This window comes from Sciurus carolinensis, chromosome 10 (genome assembly GCF_902686445.1).
Source record: "Sciurus carolinensis chromosome 10, mSciCar1.2, whole genome shotgun sequence".
NCBI classification, from domain to species: domain Eukaryota; kingdom Metazoa; phylum Chordata; class Mammalia; order Rodentia; family Sciuridae; genus Sciurus; species Sciurus carolinensis.
Window position 1 is genome coordinate 28,068,221 of NC_062222.1, and position 20,203 is coordinate 28,088,423.

Genomic DNA, 20,203 nt, shown 5'->3' on the forward strand with positions numbered 1-20,203 from the left:
TAACAAAAACAGTATGGTATTGGTACCAAAATAGACAGATAGATCAATGGTACAGAATAGGAGACACAGACAAACCCACATAAATACAGTTACCTTGGGCTGGGGATATAGCTCAGTTGGTACAGTGCTTGCCTCGCAAGCACAAGGCCCTGGGTTCAATCCCCAGCACCGCAAAAAACAAACAAACAAAAAAAGTACAGTTATCTCATACTAGACAAAAACATCCTAGGGAGAAAAGATAACCTGTTCAACAAATGATGCTGGGAAAACTGGAAATCCATATGCAGTAAAATGAAATTAAACCCCTATCTCACTCTGCACAAAACTCAACTCAAAATGGATCAAGGACCTAGGAATTAGACCAGAGACTCTACAACAAATAGAAGAAAAAGTAGGCCCGAATCTTCATCATGTTGGCTTAGGATCAGACTCCTTAACAAGACTCCCAAAGCACTGGAAATGAAAGCAAGGATCAATAAATGGATTGGATTCAAATTGAAAAGCTTTTTCTCAGCAAAGGAAACAATCAACAATGTGAAAAGAGAACCTACAGAGTGGGAGAAAATCTTTTCCAACACACACTTCAGATAGAGCACTAATATCCAAAATTTATAAAGAACTTAAACTTTACACCAAAAATACAAAGAACCCAATTGATAAATGGGCCAAGGAACTGAACAACACTTCACAGAAGAAGATATATAGGCGATTAGCAAATATATGAAAAAGTGTTCAACATCTCTAGTAATTAGAGAAATGCAAATTAAAATCACTCGAAGATTTCTCCTTACTCCAATTAGAATGGCTGTTATCAAGAAAACAAGCAATAATAGGCGTTGGTGAGGATGTGGAGAAAAAGGTATACTTGTACATTGCTGGTGGAGTTGCAAATTGGTACAGCCACTCTGGAAAGCAGTATGGAGATTGCTCAGAAAACTTGGAATGGACCCACCTTTTGACCCAGTTATCCCTCTTGTTTTATACCAAAAGGTCTTAAAATCAGCATACTACAGTAATGTAGCCACATCACCGTTTATAGCTCAGTTCACAATAGCTAGATTGTGGAACCATCAAATTATCAAAATTTGGGGTATGTGTGTATAAAGCCATTATGATTTTTTAAAAGGGTGGGGAGGAGAGAAAAAGGTGCTTGGTCTCTGTGAGAAGTTGAATAAATTATTTACTTTCAAGTTTTAAAAAATTTAGTGGGAGAAAATAATTTTTAAGATCTTTTAAATACATGAAATTATCACTTTATAGTCATACTTTTTTTAAAAAATCACAATTGGGGCAAAAGAATTTACCAGATGTAATTGATGTTCTGTTATTGGTTAATCTCTAAAAGAAAGTTATATTTTCTGCAATTATAAAGTTAAGGAATGTGCTTTTAAATATTATTTTACTTTTGTAACCGTAAAGCCAGTATAAAACTTAATTCTCCGTGTACAGAGATTTTTAAATTTTTTGTTTTTTTGGGGAAATTCTTTTCTTTTTGAAAAGCTCACTCAGAAGTCCACTAGATAGAACAGAAAAAAATAAAGCCCCTGTAGGTGAGTTAACAACCAAGCTTGACTTTCTACAGTATTTTATCAGTTTGTAGCTAGTAGTCTATTATAACAGTATTTAAGAGGCAGGAGTAGTGCCTGTCCCCCTTGGTAACTCTAATGAGTAACTTTTTTTTTTTTTCCTTTTAGCCTTGGGGTTTGAACCCAGAGGCACTTAACACTGAGCCACATCTCCAGCCTCTTTTTCAATATTTTTTAATTTAGAGAGTTCACTAAGTTACATAGGGCCTCCCTAAGTTGCTGAGGCTGGCTCTGCACTCCTGAACTGCTGGGATTACAGGCGTGCACCACTGCGCCTGGCAAGTAACTCATTCTTTTTTTTTTTTTAATTTGTTGATGGATCTTTATTTTTATTTATTTATATTCGGTGCTGAGAATCGAACCCAGTGCCTCACACATGCCAGGCAAGTGTCCTACCACTGAGTCACAACCCTAGCAAGTACTTAATCAAGAAATTTAGATTGAGATGAAAACAGCCTTGTACATTTTTAATTATATTACCGTCATGTTTATTATGTAAGTAGTAGGTTGCAGTTATAAAAAGGTATTAATAAACTTGTGACTAGTGAATGCTATAAACATGAATATTGTCTTTTGAATATTGACCTTTTATGATTTGGTATTAATATGTCTTTTTTCTTCTTCTTTTTTTTTTTTAAGGAGTCTACCATGGCTCAAGAGTCTCCCAAAAATTCAGCAGCAGAAATTCCAGTGACCAGTAATGGAGAAGTTGATGACTCTCATGAACATGGCTTTAATAGGGTAAGAGTAATTTTCTTTCTGTTAATGCAAAGAATCATGATAAGTCTTTAAATGTTGAGATGAAAGTGATAGAACTTAAGCCAGGCACGGTGGCACATGCCTGTAATCCCAGCAACTTGGGAGGCAGAGGCCAGGGGATCATTACTTCGAGGCCAGCCTCAGCAAATGGCAAAGCCATTTATCAAAATAAAATTAAAAAAAAAAAAAAAAAAGCTGGCAAGGTACCTCAGTGGTAAAATGCCCCTGGGTTCAGTCCCCTGTATCCAACCTGCTCCCTCCCAACCCACAACAAAATAAAAACCCAAAAAACTAATAGAGGAGTTTTTCTTAGACTGGTTTCCATCAAGAATTTAATGTTATTTTATGGGGGTATCTAGGTTGGCCATGATGTGATTTGTCAAGATTAAGCTTCAGGGCCATAAGCTTTGATGTTTATTTCAGTAATTAACCAGAATGAGAGTGTGTGTCTGATGATTGACATATAACTTTATAAAACTACTTAATTTTGTCGTAAGAAAAATATTAAATATAGATTATCCTTTTAAAATTTGGCATTGTTTAATTTCTTTTTTCTGTGTCATTAGTGTATAATTCCTGCTTCTGATTTTGCTGTTCACTTTCTAAAATGGTATACTTGACTTGGAGAAATTAAAACTTTTGGTGTTGTTTGTTTATTCATTCATAGGTTTTTTGGAGGTGAGGTATTAGGAATTGAATCCAGGATTGTATGCATGCTAATAAGCACACACACTACCACTGAGTTTTGCACCCCTCCCCCAGTCCAGTGCTTTTTTTTTTTTTTTTTCCTACTATATATATATATATTTTATTATAAACGAATGGGATACATGTTGTTTCTCTGTTTGTACATGGAATAAAGGCATACCATTTGTGAACCCCAGTGCATTTAATTTTGATCTTCCTCTAAGTTGAAATTTAAATGTAATATATCTTAATGAGGACACCATGGTTTTGGATAATCTGGGTTCAAATTTCAGTTTTATCATTTCTAGCAGTGTAATCTTGAGTTTAGTATTTTTTAATCTCTTCTTTCTATTTCTGTAATGAAAATCTCATTTACTTTCATGAGGATATTAATATTACATAAGATAAAAAATGACTAATACAGTCTTAGAAATGATAGTGATAGTTATTATTTCTGTTGGCATTTACACTAAACATTCTTTTTAATGATATTTGATACATGTGTACAACTAAAAATAGTAATATTCAGATCCTTAAAGTGATAGTTGAAAGGTTTTTTGAATTAATTTATAGTTTAGATAGGACTCTTCATATATTTCAGAATAAAATCCTTTAATAGGAAATGATACTTTAGTTGAGGATTTCTCAATTTTAGTACTAGTGACAGTTTGAGTCAGATAATTCTTTGAGAGGTTATTCTTTGCATAATAGGCTGGTTAGTACATTTTTGTCCTTTTCCTACCAGAATCTAGTAGCACCCTTTTGTTGATAAGTAAAAATGTCTTCAGATATTGCTAAATGTCCCCAAGGGTGAGAAGAAACTTATCTCTAGTTAAGAACCACTATTTTAGATCAGTTTAATTGACATTAGAAAGTTCCATTGAATTTCATTTGTTTTGCCTCAGCAGTCTTTTGAAAAGATGTTATGTCCTCAAGCTTGAGACTTTTGTCTTAGTCTGTTTTTATTACTGTAACAAAATACCTGAGACTTGGATAATTTAGAAAGAAAAGAAGTGAATTCACAGTCCTAAAGGCAGGGGAATTCAAGGTCAGTTGCTGCATCTGTCAAGGAACTCATGTTCCATCATAACATGATGAATGATGATATCATAGGCAGGAATGCATGCATGAGTGGCAAGTGAGCACATATGAAGGAGAGGAGGAGGGGAGAAAGGGAGCCATATGCTTCACAGTAACCTCCTCTTGAGTGAACTAATCCAGTTTCATGAGAAAGACCTTAATCCCCCTCATGGGCCCCACTTCCTAGCACTGCTACCTTAGCAACCACATTTCCTTGAGTAAGGACAGACCACTGTGGTTTATTTTACGTGCAAGTGCTTTAACTCGGTTTCTGAGCATCTGTGGACCAAAAAAAAAAAAAAAAAAAGAAAGGAAAGAAAGAAATTGGGTGATTCATAGAAGAAAGAATTAAATTCTGAATGCACAAAGAAAATTTTTCAGTCTAAGACACGCCTGCATAATAAGAAAACTCAAATTATCATTATCCTTTACTGATTAGTTTATAAACTTCTGTTCAGATACTCATTATACCAGGCTTTTTGTTAGTGGTTTCTTCATTTAATTTTAACTGCTACTTGCAGAAATGTGTTTGGCAAAGATTTCAGGTACTGCTATGTACCAGGCAAGGCACTAAGGATATAAGAATGGACAGAAATTCCTGCCATCAGGGAGCTAGTATCCCAAAAGACAATTTGATGAAAGCGAAGGACCTTTATCCAAGAAAAATGCAGTGCATGCAAAATGTTGCAAAGGTTGGGGCTGTAGTTCAGTGTTAACAGCGAGTGCTTAGCATGCATCAGGCTCTGGATTCAATCCTCAGCCCCCTCTCACCCCACAAAAAAAAAAAAATTGTAATAGTGTTGGGAAAGTCACCTGCCACCTTCAGCCTATTTTTTTCTTGTTGCTCTTTGTTATTGGAGTATGGCTTATACACAGTAAAAGCACAGGTGTGAAGTACACAACACCCACATCAGGAGGAACATTTCCAGGACCTCTGAAGATCCCCTCCCACCCTCTCCTGGGCAGTATACCTACCAGGGTAACCACTACTTGTCTTAAGCTATCATCATAGGTTGCTTTTGACTGTTCCTGAACCGTGTATCACTGGAATCATGCAGTCTATACTTTTCACTGAATGTTGTATCTGTGAGATTCATTCATATTGCTGCTTATGGCAATATTTTATTCCTTTAATTGTATTATAGTTTTCCATTTGTATATCTATTTTTTGGTTGATGGGCTGTTTCCAGTCTATAATCATGAAGAAAGCTTCTGTTACTATTCTTATACAGGCCTTTGGTGTAAACAATTACCTGTTTCTTTTGGGTGCATATCCAAGAGTGAATCTGGCTAGGTCATGAGTGTACAACTGCTTGGCAAGTGGTTGAACCACTTGACAATTTTACCAGCAACGAATGAGAGTTCTGGTTTCTTCCATTTCAGTCCTAGCCATTCTCAGGAGGCATAATGGTATCCTATTGTGGTTTTACTAATAAGCATTTTCCTGATGACTAATGATGTTGGGAACATTTTCATATTCTTAATGGCCATTTGGATATTGTCTTCTATGAAGTAGCTTTCCAAGTCTTTTGCCCATTTTTCTACTGGGTATGTGCCTTTTAATAATTCATTTGTACTTTTTTGCTTATTCTGGATTTAAGTCATTTGTGGATATATTACAAATATTCTCTTCCGTCCTGTGACTTGCTTTTGTAATTACTCTTAATAATACCTTCAGTGAACAGAAGTTATTAGTTTTTTTTTTTTTGTGTGTGTGTGTGTGTGTGTGTGCGTGTGTGTGTGTATGCGCGCGCACTAGGGGATTAAACCCAGGGTTGCTTTACCACCAAACTATATCCTCACCCTTTTCTGTTTTTTAATTTTGAGACAGGGTTACTGAGGCTGGCCCTGCTGAGTTGCTGGGATTACAGCTGTGTACTACCATACCTGGCCAGAAATTGTTAATTTTAATTAATTCCAGTTTATCAATCTTTCCTTCTCTAGCTGGAGATTTTTGTGTCCTGTTTTTAAAAAAATCTTTGCCTGTCCAGCATATTGATTCTGTTTCTTCTCAAAGTTGTGTTGTTTTACCTGTCACAGTTAGTTCTGTGATTCAGCTAGAGTTAATTTTTGTGTATGGTGTGAAGGTAGGGGTTATGGGTTTTTTTCTTTTCCCCTTGCATAAATATTTATCTAGTTAATTCAGAAGTGGGTTAAAGACTTAAACGTAAGATCTGAAACTATAAAACTTCTAGAAGAAAAACCTTATGACATTGGTCTTAGAAATAATTTTTTTGAATATGACATCAAAAGCACAAATAATTGGGACTACATCAAACTAAAAATTCCTGCAAAGCAAAGAAAGTAGTCAACAAAGTGAAGAGGAAACCTACAGAATGAGAAAAGAATATTTACAATCATATGATAAGGTATTCATATCCAAAATATATAAGGGACTTATACAACTCAGTAGCAGGAAAATGATCCAATTAAAAATGAGCAAAAACTGGGCACAGTGGCACATAACATAATCCCATTTACTCAGGAGGCTGAGGCAGGAGGATTATAAGTTTAAGTCCAGCCTGAGCAACTTGGCAAGATCCTGTCTCAAAATAAAAATAAAAAGGACTGGATGTAGCAGTGGTAGAGCACTTGACTAGCATGCTCCTGGCCCTGGATTAGATCCCTAGTAGTTGTGGGTAGGGGAAGTAAAGGATTTGAGTAGACATTGGTCAACAGTTTATGAAAAGGTGCTCAACACCATTGATCCTTAGGAAAAATGCATGTCAAAACCACAGTGAAATATTACCTCACATCTGTTAGAATAGTTGTTATCAAAAGCCAAAAGATAGATGAGAATGTGGAAAAAGGGAACCCTCATACACTGTTGGTAGGAATGTAAACATCCTTTATGGAAAATAATATGGAGATTCCTCAATTAAAAATAGAACTACCACAAGATAATAGAGATAGAGAAAAAACAGTCCCCTTCTGGGTATATATTCAAAGGAAATAGAGTCACACTATCTCAAAGAGACGGCTGTACTCCCATGTTTATTGCAGTACTGTTCACAATAGCCAAGATATGTGCCCATTGACAGATGAATGGATTAAAAAAGTGTTTATACAGACACATGCTGATGAGAATGTTTTTCAGCCTTTAAATAAAAGGTGGTTGGGGGAGAAGATCCTGCCATTTGTGACAACTTGGATGGGGCTGGAGGACATTATGTTAACTGAAATAAGCCAGGCACTGAAAGACAAATACTTGTAAGGTGTCACTTAGATGTGGAATCTAAAAGAAGTCTAACTCTCTGAAACAAAGTAGAAGAGTAGATAGAGGTGGGGGGTTAGGGAGATGTTGATTAAGCTTGTAGTTAGTTATAGGATGCAGGAGTTCTGGAGACCTAATGTATAGCAGGGTAGATACAGACAGTAATAATGCATTGTACACTTGAAATTGACCAAGAGTGCATCTTAGATATTCTCACCACACACACAAGATGGTAACAATGTGCGGTTATGAATTATCTTAATTAGCTTGATTGTGGTAATTATTCAACAGTATATACATAAATTAAAACATCCCAGTGTACATATTACAGCTACAAAGAATTTGTCAGTTATATGTCAATAAAGCTGGGATTAAAAAAAAAAAAAAAAAAAAAAGAGGCCAGGTGCAGTGGAACATGCCTATAATCCCAGCAGCTCAGGGAGCTGAGGCAGGAGGATCATGAGTTCAAAGCCAGCTCACCAATTTAGTGGGGCCCTAAGCAACTCAGTGAGATCCTGCCTCTAAATAAAAAAGTATTTAAAAAGATATTTTTAAAAAAAGAACTGGGTGTGTGGCTCAGTAGTTAAGCACCCTTGGGTTCAGTCCCCAGTACCAAAAAAAAAAAAAAAAAAAGGAGAAAGTCCATCCTTCCTCTACTGGGAGCTTTTGCTCTATAATAATTAGCTATGTGGGGCCTATTTCTGGACTTTCTACTTTATTTCTTGGTCTTTTTATGTATCCTTGAAATAATAGCACACAGTATCTTTCTTTACTATAGTAATTAAAACTGGAGCAGTTAACAGCCCCAACCTTGATTCCTGGTAACTAATTTCTTGAACTTTTTCTTCTTCTGAGTTTACCTTGAACCTTAAACCCAGTCCTTTTTTTTTTTTAAAGAATCTTTGCCTTTAATATCACTGGAAAAGTTATTTACTTATTTGCAGCCAATAATTTGCTGCCTTGAAAATCTAACCCATTGGTTCATATCAAAATTCTCTTTTTAGAAATTCTGCATCAATGTTATTTCACTTTGTTAGGAGTAGAGGAGAAAAGGATGTTATCTTGGAGATCTCTTCTTATTGGAGATGAAGTTTTTCAGTAGGGGACTCTCCCCAAGAAGTAATGATCCACTTCAGCCAGAATGTCCCACCTCATCTCCCTACCGAAATTTAACATAAAATTGTTTTTTGTACCTGATTTTATTTGAAATATGCATATCATGAGAGTCTCTTACACATTTAGTATTCTTTAATTAAAATCAAATTTAGAAGTATTTTCTATATATCACACTCAAGATCCACTGGGCATATGTTTACCTAAACATTGACTTCTTCCCCTCCTTTATTTTCTGAGCAGTAAACAGGAAATTGTGTTTAACCTCATTCAGTTTTTAAAATTTTAATAGAAATAAAATTTCACTGAGAAAAGTCTAATTGTTAAATATAGTGCTTAGCAGTAGACTGTAGACTTAAACTGATAGTGATCTTATATGTAAAAGCGGATCATAACTTATGTATCTTCTTATATACATTGTAAGTGTACTTATATATCTTTATGTGTATTTTTATTAAAAATCTGAAGATGACTTATTTAATGCATATTGTATAATGCACTTTGAAAAGTATGGTCACAAATCAAATTGGTAGCTTTTTAAGTTGCCATAACTTGGTTGGCCAGCTGGTGTCGCTATGACACAGGAAATGAAATTGTAGAAAAATTTGTTTTTCATTGCAGATGTTTGAGTTTTCATTTGACTTCTTTTCTTAGTCAAGGCACTGATTAGACTTATACTCAACACTCATATTTATTTAGAAATTGTAATAGAAACATTCATGCTTCCATTCATGTAATGGAAACATGCATGGCCTTGTCGGCAATTTAGTCAGACTGTTGCCTCCTAAATATTAATGTTTCTAGATTTGTTACTCTTTTTTTCTTTTTCTTTTTTAAATATATATATGTTTTAGTTGTAGATGGACATAATACCTTTATTTGTTTTTATGTGGTGCTGAGGATCAAACCCAGTGCCTCACATGTGCTAGGTAAGCACTCTGCCACTGAGCCACAGCCCCAACCCAGTGTCTCAGGGTTTCTTTGGTTTTCTTTTGTTGTTGTTCATGAGTTTTGTTTTGTTTTTGTAGCAAAGACATTTCTATTTCTAAATTTTAAAAATCTTGTATTTAAAGATTAATAAAGTTTAATCTCCAAAGACTTCAAATTTCTCTTTGACTCGTAAACTGCTTTCTGTTTATAATGGATGCTGTTATAGTGTTTGTTAAAATATTAAAGAAGCAAGTATTAGCTCCACAGGATTGCAACTTCTTATAGTTGTCAGATTTAGAGAAATTACCTCATTAGACATAGCTGAAATGGAACTTTTCCTGTGGAAAACCCAAAACAGAAATTCACAATTTTAGGGTTTTTCCATTTATGAATGTTTTCCCTAGAAAAAATGTATCCCCCATACACAGAACTACTAAATTTTGCGTTTAAATTGAGGGAACTTAGGACATAGTGAACCTACCATTGGGTTCCTAGATTCCCTGGATCTTAAGAACCCCTGGTCTGTCAGTTTTAAGTTAAATCACGGCATATTAGTCAGTAAAGACACCGTCTAGATCCCTGGCCTTTACTGCGTTATTTTACGGGAAAGGAAAAGGGCCCTAGAGGTTATAATGGAATTACCCAGCATTAATGTAGCTGCACCAAAAACTCATGTGATTTGACTGTAATTGTGGTGAGGGCAAGAACTCTCATTCATGGCCTTATTTCCAGAGCTTGGTAACAGTGCTTGGCATATCTTACTGACTTTTAGTTAATGTTTGGTGAACGAATGAGTGAATAAATATTTATTCGTGCTAGGGCTAGGATTAGAAATAAGGTTTCTAGGATTCTTTGAGGAAAAAAAGGAAAGAGTTATATATGGTAATCTTAGATTTGGTTTATGTTGTGTCCTTGATTTCTCTGCATTAGTTGTTGCTTTGATGTGTATGCAGTCTCTATTGTTACTATTTTAATTTTTAAGGCCTCTGTTTACCTGAACAGTTTCTCCATTCCTGGACTGGAGATTGGGAAAGAAATAGAATACAGATAACAGTCAGTTTTGGACGTACTTTCACCTCCAATCCTCACCAACCCAATGTTCTAACTTATTTATCTGCTTTTTATTCATTTATCATTCATTCGTTAATTTATCATTTATTTATCAACTTTTCCTAAGAGGTTGGAATCACTATTAAAGCAGAGACTGTGTGCACAGCAAAGTTTATGGTTCACTGCAGTTGCTTACAAAAAGTATGAATTCCAGTGTAAGGACTTAAAATTTGACATCTGTTCTGCTTCTTTCATCCTATACTAGAGTTGCATGCAATGACATTTTTGTCTCCATACTATTCAGAAATACAGTATCATGTGTCCAAACTACACCTAAAACATTCAGTAACTCTGTCAGTGGCAACACTGATTTGACAGTAGCTTTTTCAGAAGACCAGTTCTGATGAGATGTATATGTAGGACACTTTAAGAGGTATGGAGAATATCTTTCAAAGGTTCATTAACTTATTCAAATCTAGATTCACTTTTTTAAATTGACACATAAAATTTGTTCATATTCATGGGATATCATGGTGTTTTCATACATGTATGTACTGTGTAATGTTCATAGTAGGGCACATGCATCTATCTTCTTCAACATTTATCTTTTATTTGTGGTGAAAACATTCAGTTTCCCTTTTTCTAGCTTTTCGAAATGTACAGTACATTATCATAGTAACCTTACTGTGTATGTAGTAGAACACCAACTGATTCTAACTTAGTACCCAGTTGACCAACCTTTAGGTTAATTTTGTTATTTGCTTTGCAATATAGTCTTTTTTTTTTTTTTTTTTTTTTTTTTTGTGGTGCTGGGGATTAAACCCAGGGCCTTGTGCAGGGAGGCAAGCACTCTACCAACTGAGCTATTTCTCCAGCCCACAATATAGTCTTAAAACTGTTATCACAAGTGAAAAATTTAAATTTTTATTATATGCACATACATTAAATTCTGGATTGAGATCCTGTTGAAAACTGCGAATAAGTATATAATTTGTAATGGAAGACTAAAGCTCTGTCTTTATAATCTGTAGATTGTGCCCTTATATCAGCAAAAGCTATCATGAATAATTTTTTGATCTCTAGGGGGAATTATTGATATTTTCATGTCTTTTAATTGAATTCAGTATTTCTTTGCAAAGTTGGTATGTGATTCCATGCTTATTGAATTTCGTACTACTTAGAATGTAGACTAAGGGGGCATAGGTGGGTGAGGCCAAGAGGGTTGGCACTGAACCTCCAAAAGGTAGCACTATTATCTTCCTGTATTCGTTGAATGAATGAATGAGACAGGGAGAGATCTTGAGATATGCATCTGTGTTATCAGTGTATGTGCATCATGACAAAATAGAGAAATCAGATTTATTGTCTTGATCAGGTGGGATAGCATATAGAAGAAGTATGGTCATAAAGTGAAGTTAGTAGAGTTACTCAAAATGAGATTCAAGAAGTGTTGCTTCTGAGTCAAATGACGAAGTCCAAAGAGTGGCCATTTGTATTTGGGATGCTTAAGTGGAATGGGTTTGAAAGATGAACAACATTAGATGAAAGAGTTAATCAAATCTGAGACTAGGTATAGTTTGGGTTATGCTGTATTTAGACCAGTACATCTTTTTTTTTTTTTTTTTAAATCTACCGTCATCCTTTTTTGGCTCTGTCCAACTACAAATTCACATTGCCAATTTTAGGCATTCCTACAAATATTCTGATAAAAAAAATCATATATCTATAGTTATTTTCATTTCTATACTCCATTCTGCTTCAGTATAGGCAGGTAGGCTTATGCAATAGATTTTATTTCATTTTAAGTATTAGCCAATGTGTTAAAAAGTACAGCAAAATACTACATACTGTGCCTTTAGTGGACTTTATTTTTAATGATCTTTGAAAAATTTTTAGCTCAGACATCTTATGTATCAGCTTGGAACAAAGTGCTAACTGAACATGTAATGCTTCCCAGAAGGTATCCCCAGTTGCATGCAAAAGCTTGGAGCACCCAGGATACTGAAAAGAGTGAGATATGTCAAAGCCCTTAATACATACGCAGGATTGACTGGAAGGAAGGTAGATGACACTGTTGAGGTGGATAAGACGGCAGTGAGATGGGGTGACACCCAAGAAATGGGATAGGGTTGGAGGTCCATGGTGTACAAGGACGGAAAAGCAGTTTTCTATAGGAGTTCCTCAAAATAGGCCAAGGTTCACCCACATCAGAGTCGCTGACTTGCTTGTTTGAAATTCTGACTCCTGGGCTTCACACTTGAACTTAAAGAGAATCACAAGGGGCAGTGAAGAGGAATCTACGTTTCTAACAGGTTGCTCGAGTGAGTCTTACTGAAACTAATGTTTGAGAACTGATAGTTTAGAAGTACCAGTGGAGAGCTGAAAAAATGCTGACCCAGACTCCTTAACAGTAGAATATTGGTAAGTAGAAAGTTGGAGAGTAGTCAGGTTGACTCAGATAATTGTAAAGAGGCAGAGGGGCCACTGTGTGTGGGGCTAATGGTCTGCAGTATATTAACAGATGGAATGGGGTCTGGAGTCCTGTTTGAATAATAGCTTTGCTCTGGCAGATGTTCTTTATAGATCGCTGTTAAGATAAAAGCAGATTTTAGGTTACCAAAATTCTTAGAACATTTAACATAAAATTTTGAATTTCTTTAAAAAATGACATAGCAACTTTGGAAGGTTTTGTCCATTTTAAAGAATGAGGTGAGATGTTTATATTGAGAAATTTTCTAAGTAAATCAAGTAATAAGCACTCTGATGTCAAGAATACAAAAGGGAACAAGACACATAAGATTCCTGGTCTGTCTTAGCTTTGTCTTGGGGGGACAATATAGACAAGTTAATATTGGTACCGTGTGGGAAGTGACGTGCAAGGCCAAGTAGAGCATGGCCTGAGAACTGTTATTTCATGGGAAATTCTTTCTGAGCTGAGAGTTGAAGGATAAACTGGCGAGATGAAGAAGGACGAAGAATGTTTCCATCAGAGGCAACTGTAAAGACCTGATGGAGGTGTAAGACCACCGAACTGAAAATTCATATTGCTGGAATAGAGAAACGGGGGCAGATATATGAGAAATGATACTAGAGAAAGAAATAGGGAGTAGATCTTACAAAACTCAAAACCATGTCGAGGAACTTAGATTTTATCTAAAAGACAATGGTTTAAAAATGGGGTGTCTCTCAATCAGACCCACATTTTAGAAAATTTTATCTGGCTACAGTTCGAAGATTCAGTGGTAAGGCTGACAGGACCAGAGAAGGGAAGCGAAAATGGTCACCAAGGGAAGAGAGACGTGAGACATAGAACTTTTTCTAGTAGAGAAACTAGAACCAGCAAAGCATACCAAGCTATGTTTAAAGATGTAGGTAGGAAGAAAACTACAACATAGTGTCCAGCAGCTAAGGGAGAAGAGAGTTGGTATAGTTTATAGACGACCTGGAAGATCCTTGAAGACTGTTGTCTGTCGTAATATGTGCTTTCAGAATCACTCCCTTATTCAGGATTTCTCCCCAGCCCTAAGTAAAAAGGGAAGAACTAATTTCCAGTTCTGCTTATATATTCCAGTATCACAAGTGTTACTAAAGACGTGTATTTTAAAGCAAATTTGCTGAACATTTTGTGTTCTTCATATGTTGGTTTTACAGTAACAATACTTAAAAAATAAATTATCATACTAAATTGTAAATTCCAAACTTACATTTTAACCTCATTCTCATTCTAACCAATATTAAAATATGCAAAATGGAAACAAGTTCCTTTTGTTTGAAATGAGCACCCCTTCACAGCTTTATGAAAGTTATTACTGTAAATATTCTTTTGTATTCTTTGAAGAGAACTCAAAGTATACTTGAAGCTTATTTGGTGCTTTTTCCAAATGTGTTATATTTTGTTTTAACCCAATCATTGGAAAATGTATTTTAAAAAAATACTGAATACTCCAGCATTATCTTACTAATTAAAATAGGATGTTAACTTCAGCTTTATTCCATTTTATTATAGAGTTGTTAAGCGGCCTTGCGAAGTCTTAAAGTTTGAGTTGAATGTCAGCAAGGTAAAAATGCAAATTAGAGACTTTATATTGTTGGTTATAAGTGGGCTAATTGTCTTTGAAATACACTCTGGAAACAGTAGGAATAAATGTCAGCATATATTTTTAAAAGATAGTAAGCTAAACACAGTTTTATGACTGAGATACTTTTAAAAATCTTAATTTTTAAGGGTTTGTAAAGAAAACATTCAAAATTTTTGTGAACTGTGAGGCCATATTATATTACTTAGGGAATAAGTAATACAAAGGAAAAAAAGTCTACACACTAGAATCCTGAGCGTAATGTCAGAAATCACTCATCCATTCCTCTCAGGTGGTCCCTATCATTTGGTGTTGCACTTAGCTGCCTATCAAAGTGATAATCCTTTTCAGGATTTTGCACCACCTTTTGATCTGGCTCCTTCTGTTAGGTAGATTAGGTATAGGAAGGCCTTGGTGCTGTTCCCATTTTACAGCTGCTTTACACTGAGGACAGAGGTTTGTTTCTGGAAGAACTTTGGTTCGTTGAGTGAAGGAATCCTGGTGACCTTGGGGAGGGTTTTGAGTGAGGTATCACATCCTCAACACTTCAGTTGTCTCTTCCGTGCATGACAAGGAAGGTGTCCCCATAACTTCCTGAAAACTTACATAACCAGAGATATCTATCTTATCTATTATTTAACCCATTATAATATCTCTTTCCTAACAGTGTACACAGTGTTCTGTGACAGGAAAATAGAAAATGATTCGGATGACTAATGGATTTTGTTGTTGTTGTTGTTTGCTTGTTTGGTGTTTTTTTGGTGCCAGGGATTGAACCCAGGGGTATTTAATCACAGAGCCACATCCCCAGCCCTTTTTTGTATTTTGTTTAGAAACAGGGTCTCACTGAGTTGCTTAGGGCCTTGATAAATTGCTGAGACTGACTTTGAACTTGAGATCCTCCTGCCTCAGCCTCCTGAGCTGTTGGGATTACAGGCGTGTACCACCATTCATGGCTGACTAATGTGCTTTCAGATAAGCTCCAAGAAAAAGCGACCCAACTATCCAAGACCTATGTACCATTTGTACGTTGTTTGAGTGTGTTTAGATGATGTTTATTATTTTAATTCCTATTTTGAGTGTCTCTGATACTTTTTTCTTAAGGAGAGCTACTGTATTTACTGAAAGATAAACTTCTGAAAAGCTGTCAGGACTTAAGCAAGGTAACAACCACAGAAACAGCCAGTTCAAAAATAGTTGACCTCGATAACCAAACTTACAAAGTTTAAAAAATATTTCAGTAGTTTGGCAGGATTTTCTTTTGTAATAAATGTTTATCTTTTGGTGAGAGGAGATTGCCTGGTTTAATTGTAAATATGAATAAAAGGAATACTAATGTTTAAAGCTAAAAATCATTGACTTGGGTATTAAAAAAACAAAGTGGCAAAGTTCAAGGTCTCTTATTTGGTCAAGTGAGCAGACTCAGAGACTCGATTTAAAAATAGGAAGTAAATAAAACTGAAAAGAATGTCTTTTATTCTAAGTGTTCTTCAAAACAATAGTTGAAAAGGATGTGCCATGACAAGAGGTTTTGAGTGACATTAGGAAATGAGTGAATGGAATAAAGGCTATTCATTTGTTTTCTATCTAATAGGAAGTTGCAAGTTGAGAACTTATTTCTGTTGAACAGGTTCTGAAATATTTAAGAGATTTTTTTTAAACAAATCTTTCAGAAAACATTAAAATGAATTATAAATCCCTAATAAATTGCTTATAGCTATTTACATTTCCTATACCTTATAGTTAATATTGTTTCTTGAATCTAGGCCTTAACTCTATTGCTAGTAATAAAATGATGCACTTCTTTGTCCCAGTTTTCTCATCTGTAAAATGGGAGCAGTAGCAGTCTGTAAAGTATTACTCTCAAGATTAAATGAAATTGTATACATATGGTTTTGGCTTTGTATCGTTCCAGTATACATCACTTTCATTTAGCACAGTTTAGATAAATAGCATCAGTCCTCCAACAACACAGCTCACAGTGTTCAGTCCTCTGATCATGTTCTCCCTCCTCAAAGAGACAGGCATACTACATCTAGAGTAGCAACTGCGGCTTGTCATTCCTAGCCCTCTTATCCTCTAGGATCTGAGTCTGTGTGGCAGGGACTGGATCTGTTTCCTTCACACTGTGTCTGTGGTGTTTGCAGCAGCGATGGCATGGAGTTGGTTCTAAATAGATGCCGATTCAGTAAATAAATCTTCCATGTTCCAGAGCTCAAGCAGTGCTCTGTCATCTTATGGTCATTTCTGAATTCCTCTGATACTTATTGTCTTTACTTTGACCCAAGTTCAGCTTTTATGTTGATATATATCTTGTTTCTCCATTGAGGTGGTAATGACTGTATCTTTTCCTTTGCCCAGAAAATCTAACATACAATAAGAGTAAGCAAATACTCATTAAATTTAAAAATAAACCAGTTGCTATTGTGCAACTACTTAATTTGCATGGTGTTAAGTCATAAGTTCTCTAGTTCATTCAACAAATCCAGTTTGTTCATTCATTCAACAAATACTTAGTGAATCCCTGCTGTTCAGGTGCTGGCATATAGCAGCAAGCAAGACAGGTAACAGAAGTTTCTCTTTTAAGCTATTCTTGTAGGTATCCCGAATTAACTTAATTTTTTCATTTTCTGCACTGGGAATTAAACCCAGGGCCCCATACATGCTAGGAAAGTGCTCTACCACTGACCTACATCCCTAGCCTTTGGGTGTTTTGTGTATTTTAATGTTGAGACATGGTCTCATAACGTTGCAGAGGCTGGCCACGAGTTTATGATCCTCCTCAGCCTATCAAGTAGGTGGGATTACAGGTTTTGCCACCACACCCAGCTCCAAATTAATATTCTTAAAGCAATCTTTTCACCAAATCAAGGAATCACTGTTCAAAATTTTGAATTTACTAATTCAATCAGGGTCATATTCTCTACCTTAGTATTTTATCTGGTCTCCTAATTCATTTACCCCCATTGACCATGGGAGCCTGGTTGGTGGCCTCCGTGCTATGCCAGTAACATGGCAATGACTGCCCCGAGCTTCCTGCCTTCTATGGGACAAGTTTTTATGTTAGGTTGAGAATGTGTTCTTCCTTACCCTCGCGCCCTCTCTCCAGCACTTACAATTGGTAATTGATACAATTTAGGATCCATTCTTATTTGAAGACTTTTCTTCTAGTAAACGTACTCTGGTCATTTCCTTTCCTGAATTCTTAACTGCATGATAAATTGTTACATACTTTTCTGTTTGCTCATGTCTTGTCTTCAACTGTGATTAAGATGTGTATGTCTCTTCAGGTACGGTAGCACTTACTTGTAATCCCAGCAGCTCTAGAGGTTGAGGTGGGAGGATGGCAAGTTCAAAGCCAGCCTCGGCAACTTAACAAGGCCCTTGGCAGCTTAGCAAGATCGTGTCTCAAAATAAAAAAAATAAAAGAACTGGAATATAGCTCAGTGATAAAGCTCCCTTGGGATGAGTCCCTGGTACTGAAAAAAATATGTCTCATTCTAGGTAAAAAGTATAACTCCTCCTCTTGAGAAATATCCTCAACCCCTGCTATAGGCTCAGTACTTGACCATTACGTTTAAAGAGATGTAATGGATCTAAAATATGTATAAAAATTTAGCTTAAAAAAAAAAAGTTAACTATTTTTAATTATAATTTGTCACTGACCTCAAATTCCTGTGAATTTTTAATAAAAATAAATAGAAAAGTGATTTTCTTTTCTTTTTTTTAGATTTAATGCCTTACTTCATTTCAATTTAATTGCTTTGAAACACCAATCATGTAGATTGGCCAGGTTTTAGTCTGCATTATTAATATATTTCTCTCCCATGCAGCTAGCAAACTGTACCTTCAGCTTTAGGTTTTGGTGATTTTAGGCACTTTTACTTGACTTGTTTGCCTAATGTTTACTAAGCCCTGAGATTTAATTTACAAGGTCTGGACAACATTTTTTCTAACATACTTACCTTGGATTATGCCTTTTAAATAACAGTGTGTTCCTTGGCTTTCTATTTCATTTAAACTGTAAGACTCAATGTGGAATATTATTTTTATTACAGTTAAGCTAATTTATACTTAGGTTGACTAATATCAGGCAACCTAAATATAAATTAGCTTAACTGTAATATAACATATATCCAAATAAAAGGAAATTTCCTTTACCTAGCCATGATTAGTCAGAGAAGCCTAGTTTACCTAGCTCACCTTGGAATTGAGGGAAAATTAACATTGCAAGTGGGTGATTTATTTATATTCACCATTGACTAAGCTTATAATAATGATATATTATTATATACATGGCAGTCAGTGTCTGAATATTAGACATCACATTTTAGTGATTTTTTTGGGGGGGAAGAGAGCATACTGGGGATTGAACCCAGTAGTGCTGTACCACTGAGCTACATCTCCAGCGTGCCCTGCCCCCCTTTTTAACTTATTTTTTATTTTGAGATAGGATCTCACCAAGTTGCGTAGGGCCTTGCTAAGTTGTTGAGGCTGACCTAAAACTTGCAATCCTCCTGTCTTAGCCTCTCTAGCTGCTGGGATTATAGGCATGTGCCACCACACCTAGTTATGATCTTAATTCTGTTCCTTAAAATAATTTCATGGTATATTGGTATTTTTAAAATTTTTAAGCTGAATTTTAATATCTGCCTGCTTCTTACTTCCACAATAATGGAAGTATGTTATATTTGACATTCACTGTACCACCTAATAGGAAATCTTGTTATATTTGCTGCTGATTTACATATCATTATAGAATGTCATGACAGCATAAGGGATTACTACATCGAAGAGAGAAAAATAGTCTAAGATGTGATTAAAAGGACACAATTCTGAAGTGTTATGTGATGTGGGATTTTTTACAAAGATTTTTTTCTTTTATTCAAATGTTACTAAGGATTTGAAGCGTTCATTACCATCTGGACTTGGTCTCTCAGAAACTCAAATTACATCTCATGGCTTTGACAGTACCAAAGAGGGGGTTATTGAAGCAGGAGCATATCAAGGTAAGATATATTTGTAAAGATGGTGGGGAAGGAGGAGGGGAAAAATTCACTTAATGTATTTCTATTAATAAAGCACAAGAGTTGAGAATTCAGTAATAAAACACTAATAAACATAATCCTTTTTCTCATCAACTTAAGTATTTTAGGGCTTGTCTTAATAATCTTATGCAAATTGATCAATATGCATATTTTCACTATTTAAAAATTGTTTTTTTAAAAATATTGAAAAACTCAAATTATAGCAAAATGTAGATTTAGATTAGTTTATAACCACAAAATTTCCAACTATAAATACTTGTTTGTAGGAGTACATGTTTCCTATATCAAAACAAATAAGAAAGTAAACTTTGACTTTTCCCACTATACATGCTGTACTGGCAATTTCCAAGACCACCACCCTTAGGTTCGGTGCCTTGCTGTGAGGACTCATGGGATGCAGTATGTATTCACACTCATGGCTGTGGCTGATTACAGTGAATGAATACCAAGCCGAGAAGCAAAGGGGCATGAGACGAAGTCTGAGAAAACAAGGCTTACGCTTCCAGAGGTCTTCTCCCAGTGTAGCATTAATTTGTCCAGTAATGAGTCACGACCCACATATATATAAATGCTGCTAATGAGGGAAGCACATTTAGAGACTCAGTGCCCAGGGTTTTTATTGGGACTGTTCACACAGGTGTCCTCTTGTTTAGCAATGTC

General features: G+C 35.5%; 1 protein-coding gene across 6 annotated transcripts in view; it reads left to right on the forward strand.

The window, feature by feature from the left end:
* Nucleotides 1-20,203, forward strand: part of Arfip1 (ADP ribosylation factor interacting protein 1) — a 95,496-nt gene that overhangs the window by 32,384 nt on the left and 42,909 nt on the right. For 5 of the 6 annotated variants that reach the window (XM_047566931.1, XM_047566935.1, XM_047566932.1 and 2 more), the window contains exons 2-3: nucleotides 2,226-2,327; nucleotides 19,396-19,504. In XM_047566931.1, the coding sequence (XP_047422887.1) occupies nucleotides 2,235-2,327; nucleotides 19,396-19,504 (202 nt within the window). In that variant the 5' untranslated portion in view covers nucleotides 2,226-2,234. Of the gene's footprint in view, nucleotides 1-2,225; nucleotides 2,328-19,395; nucleotides 19,505-20,203 lie in introns of those variants that run through there. The other variant, XM_047566936.1, reaches the window with a different exon arrangement.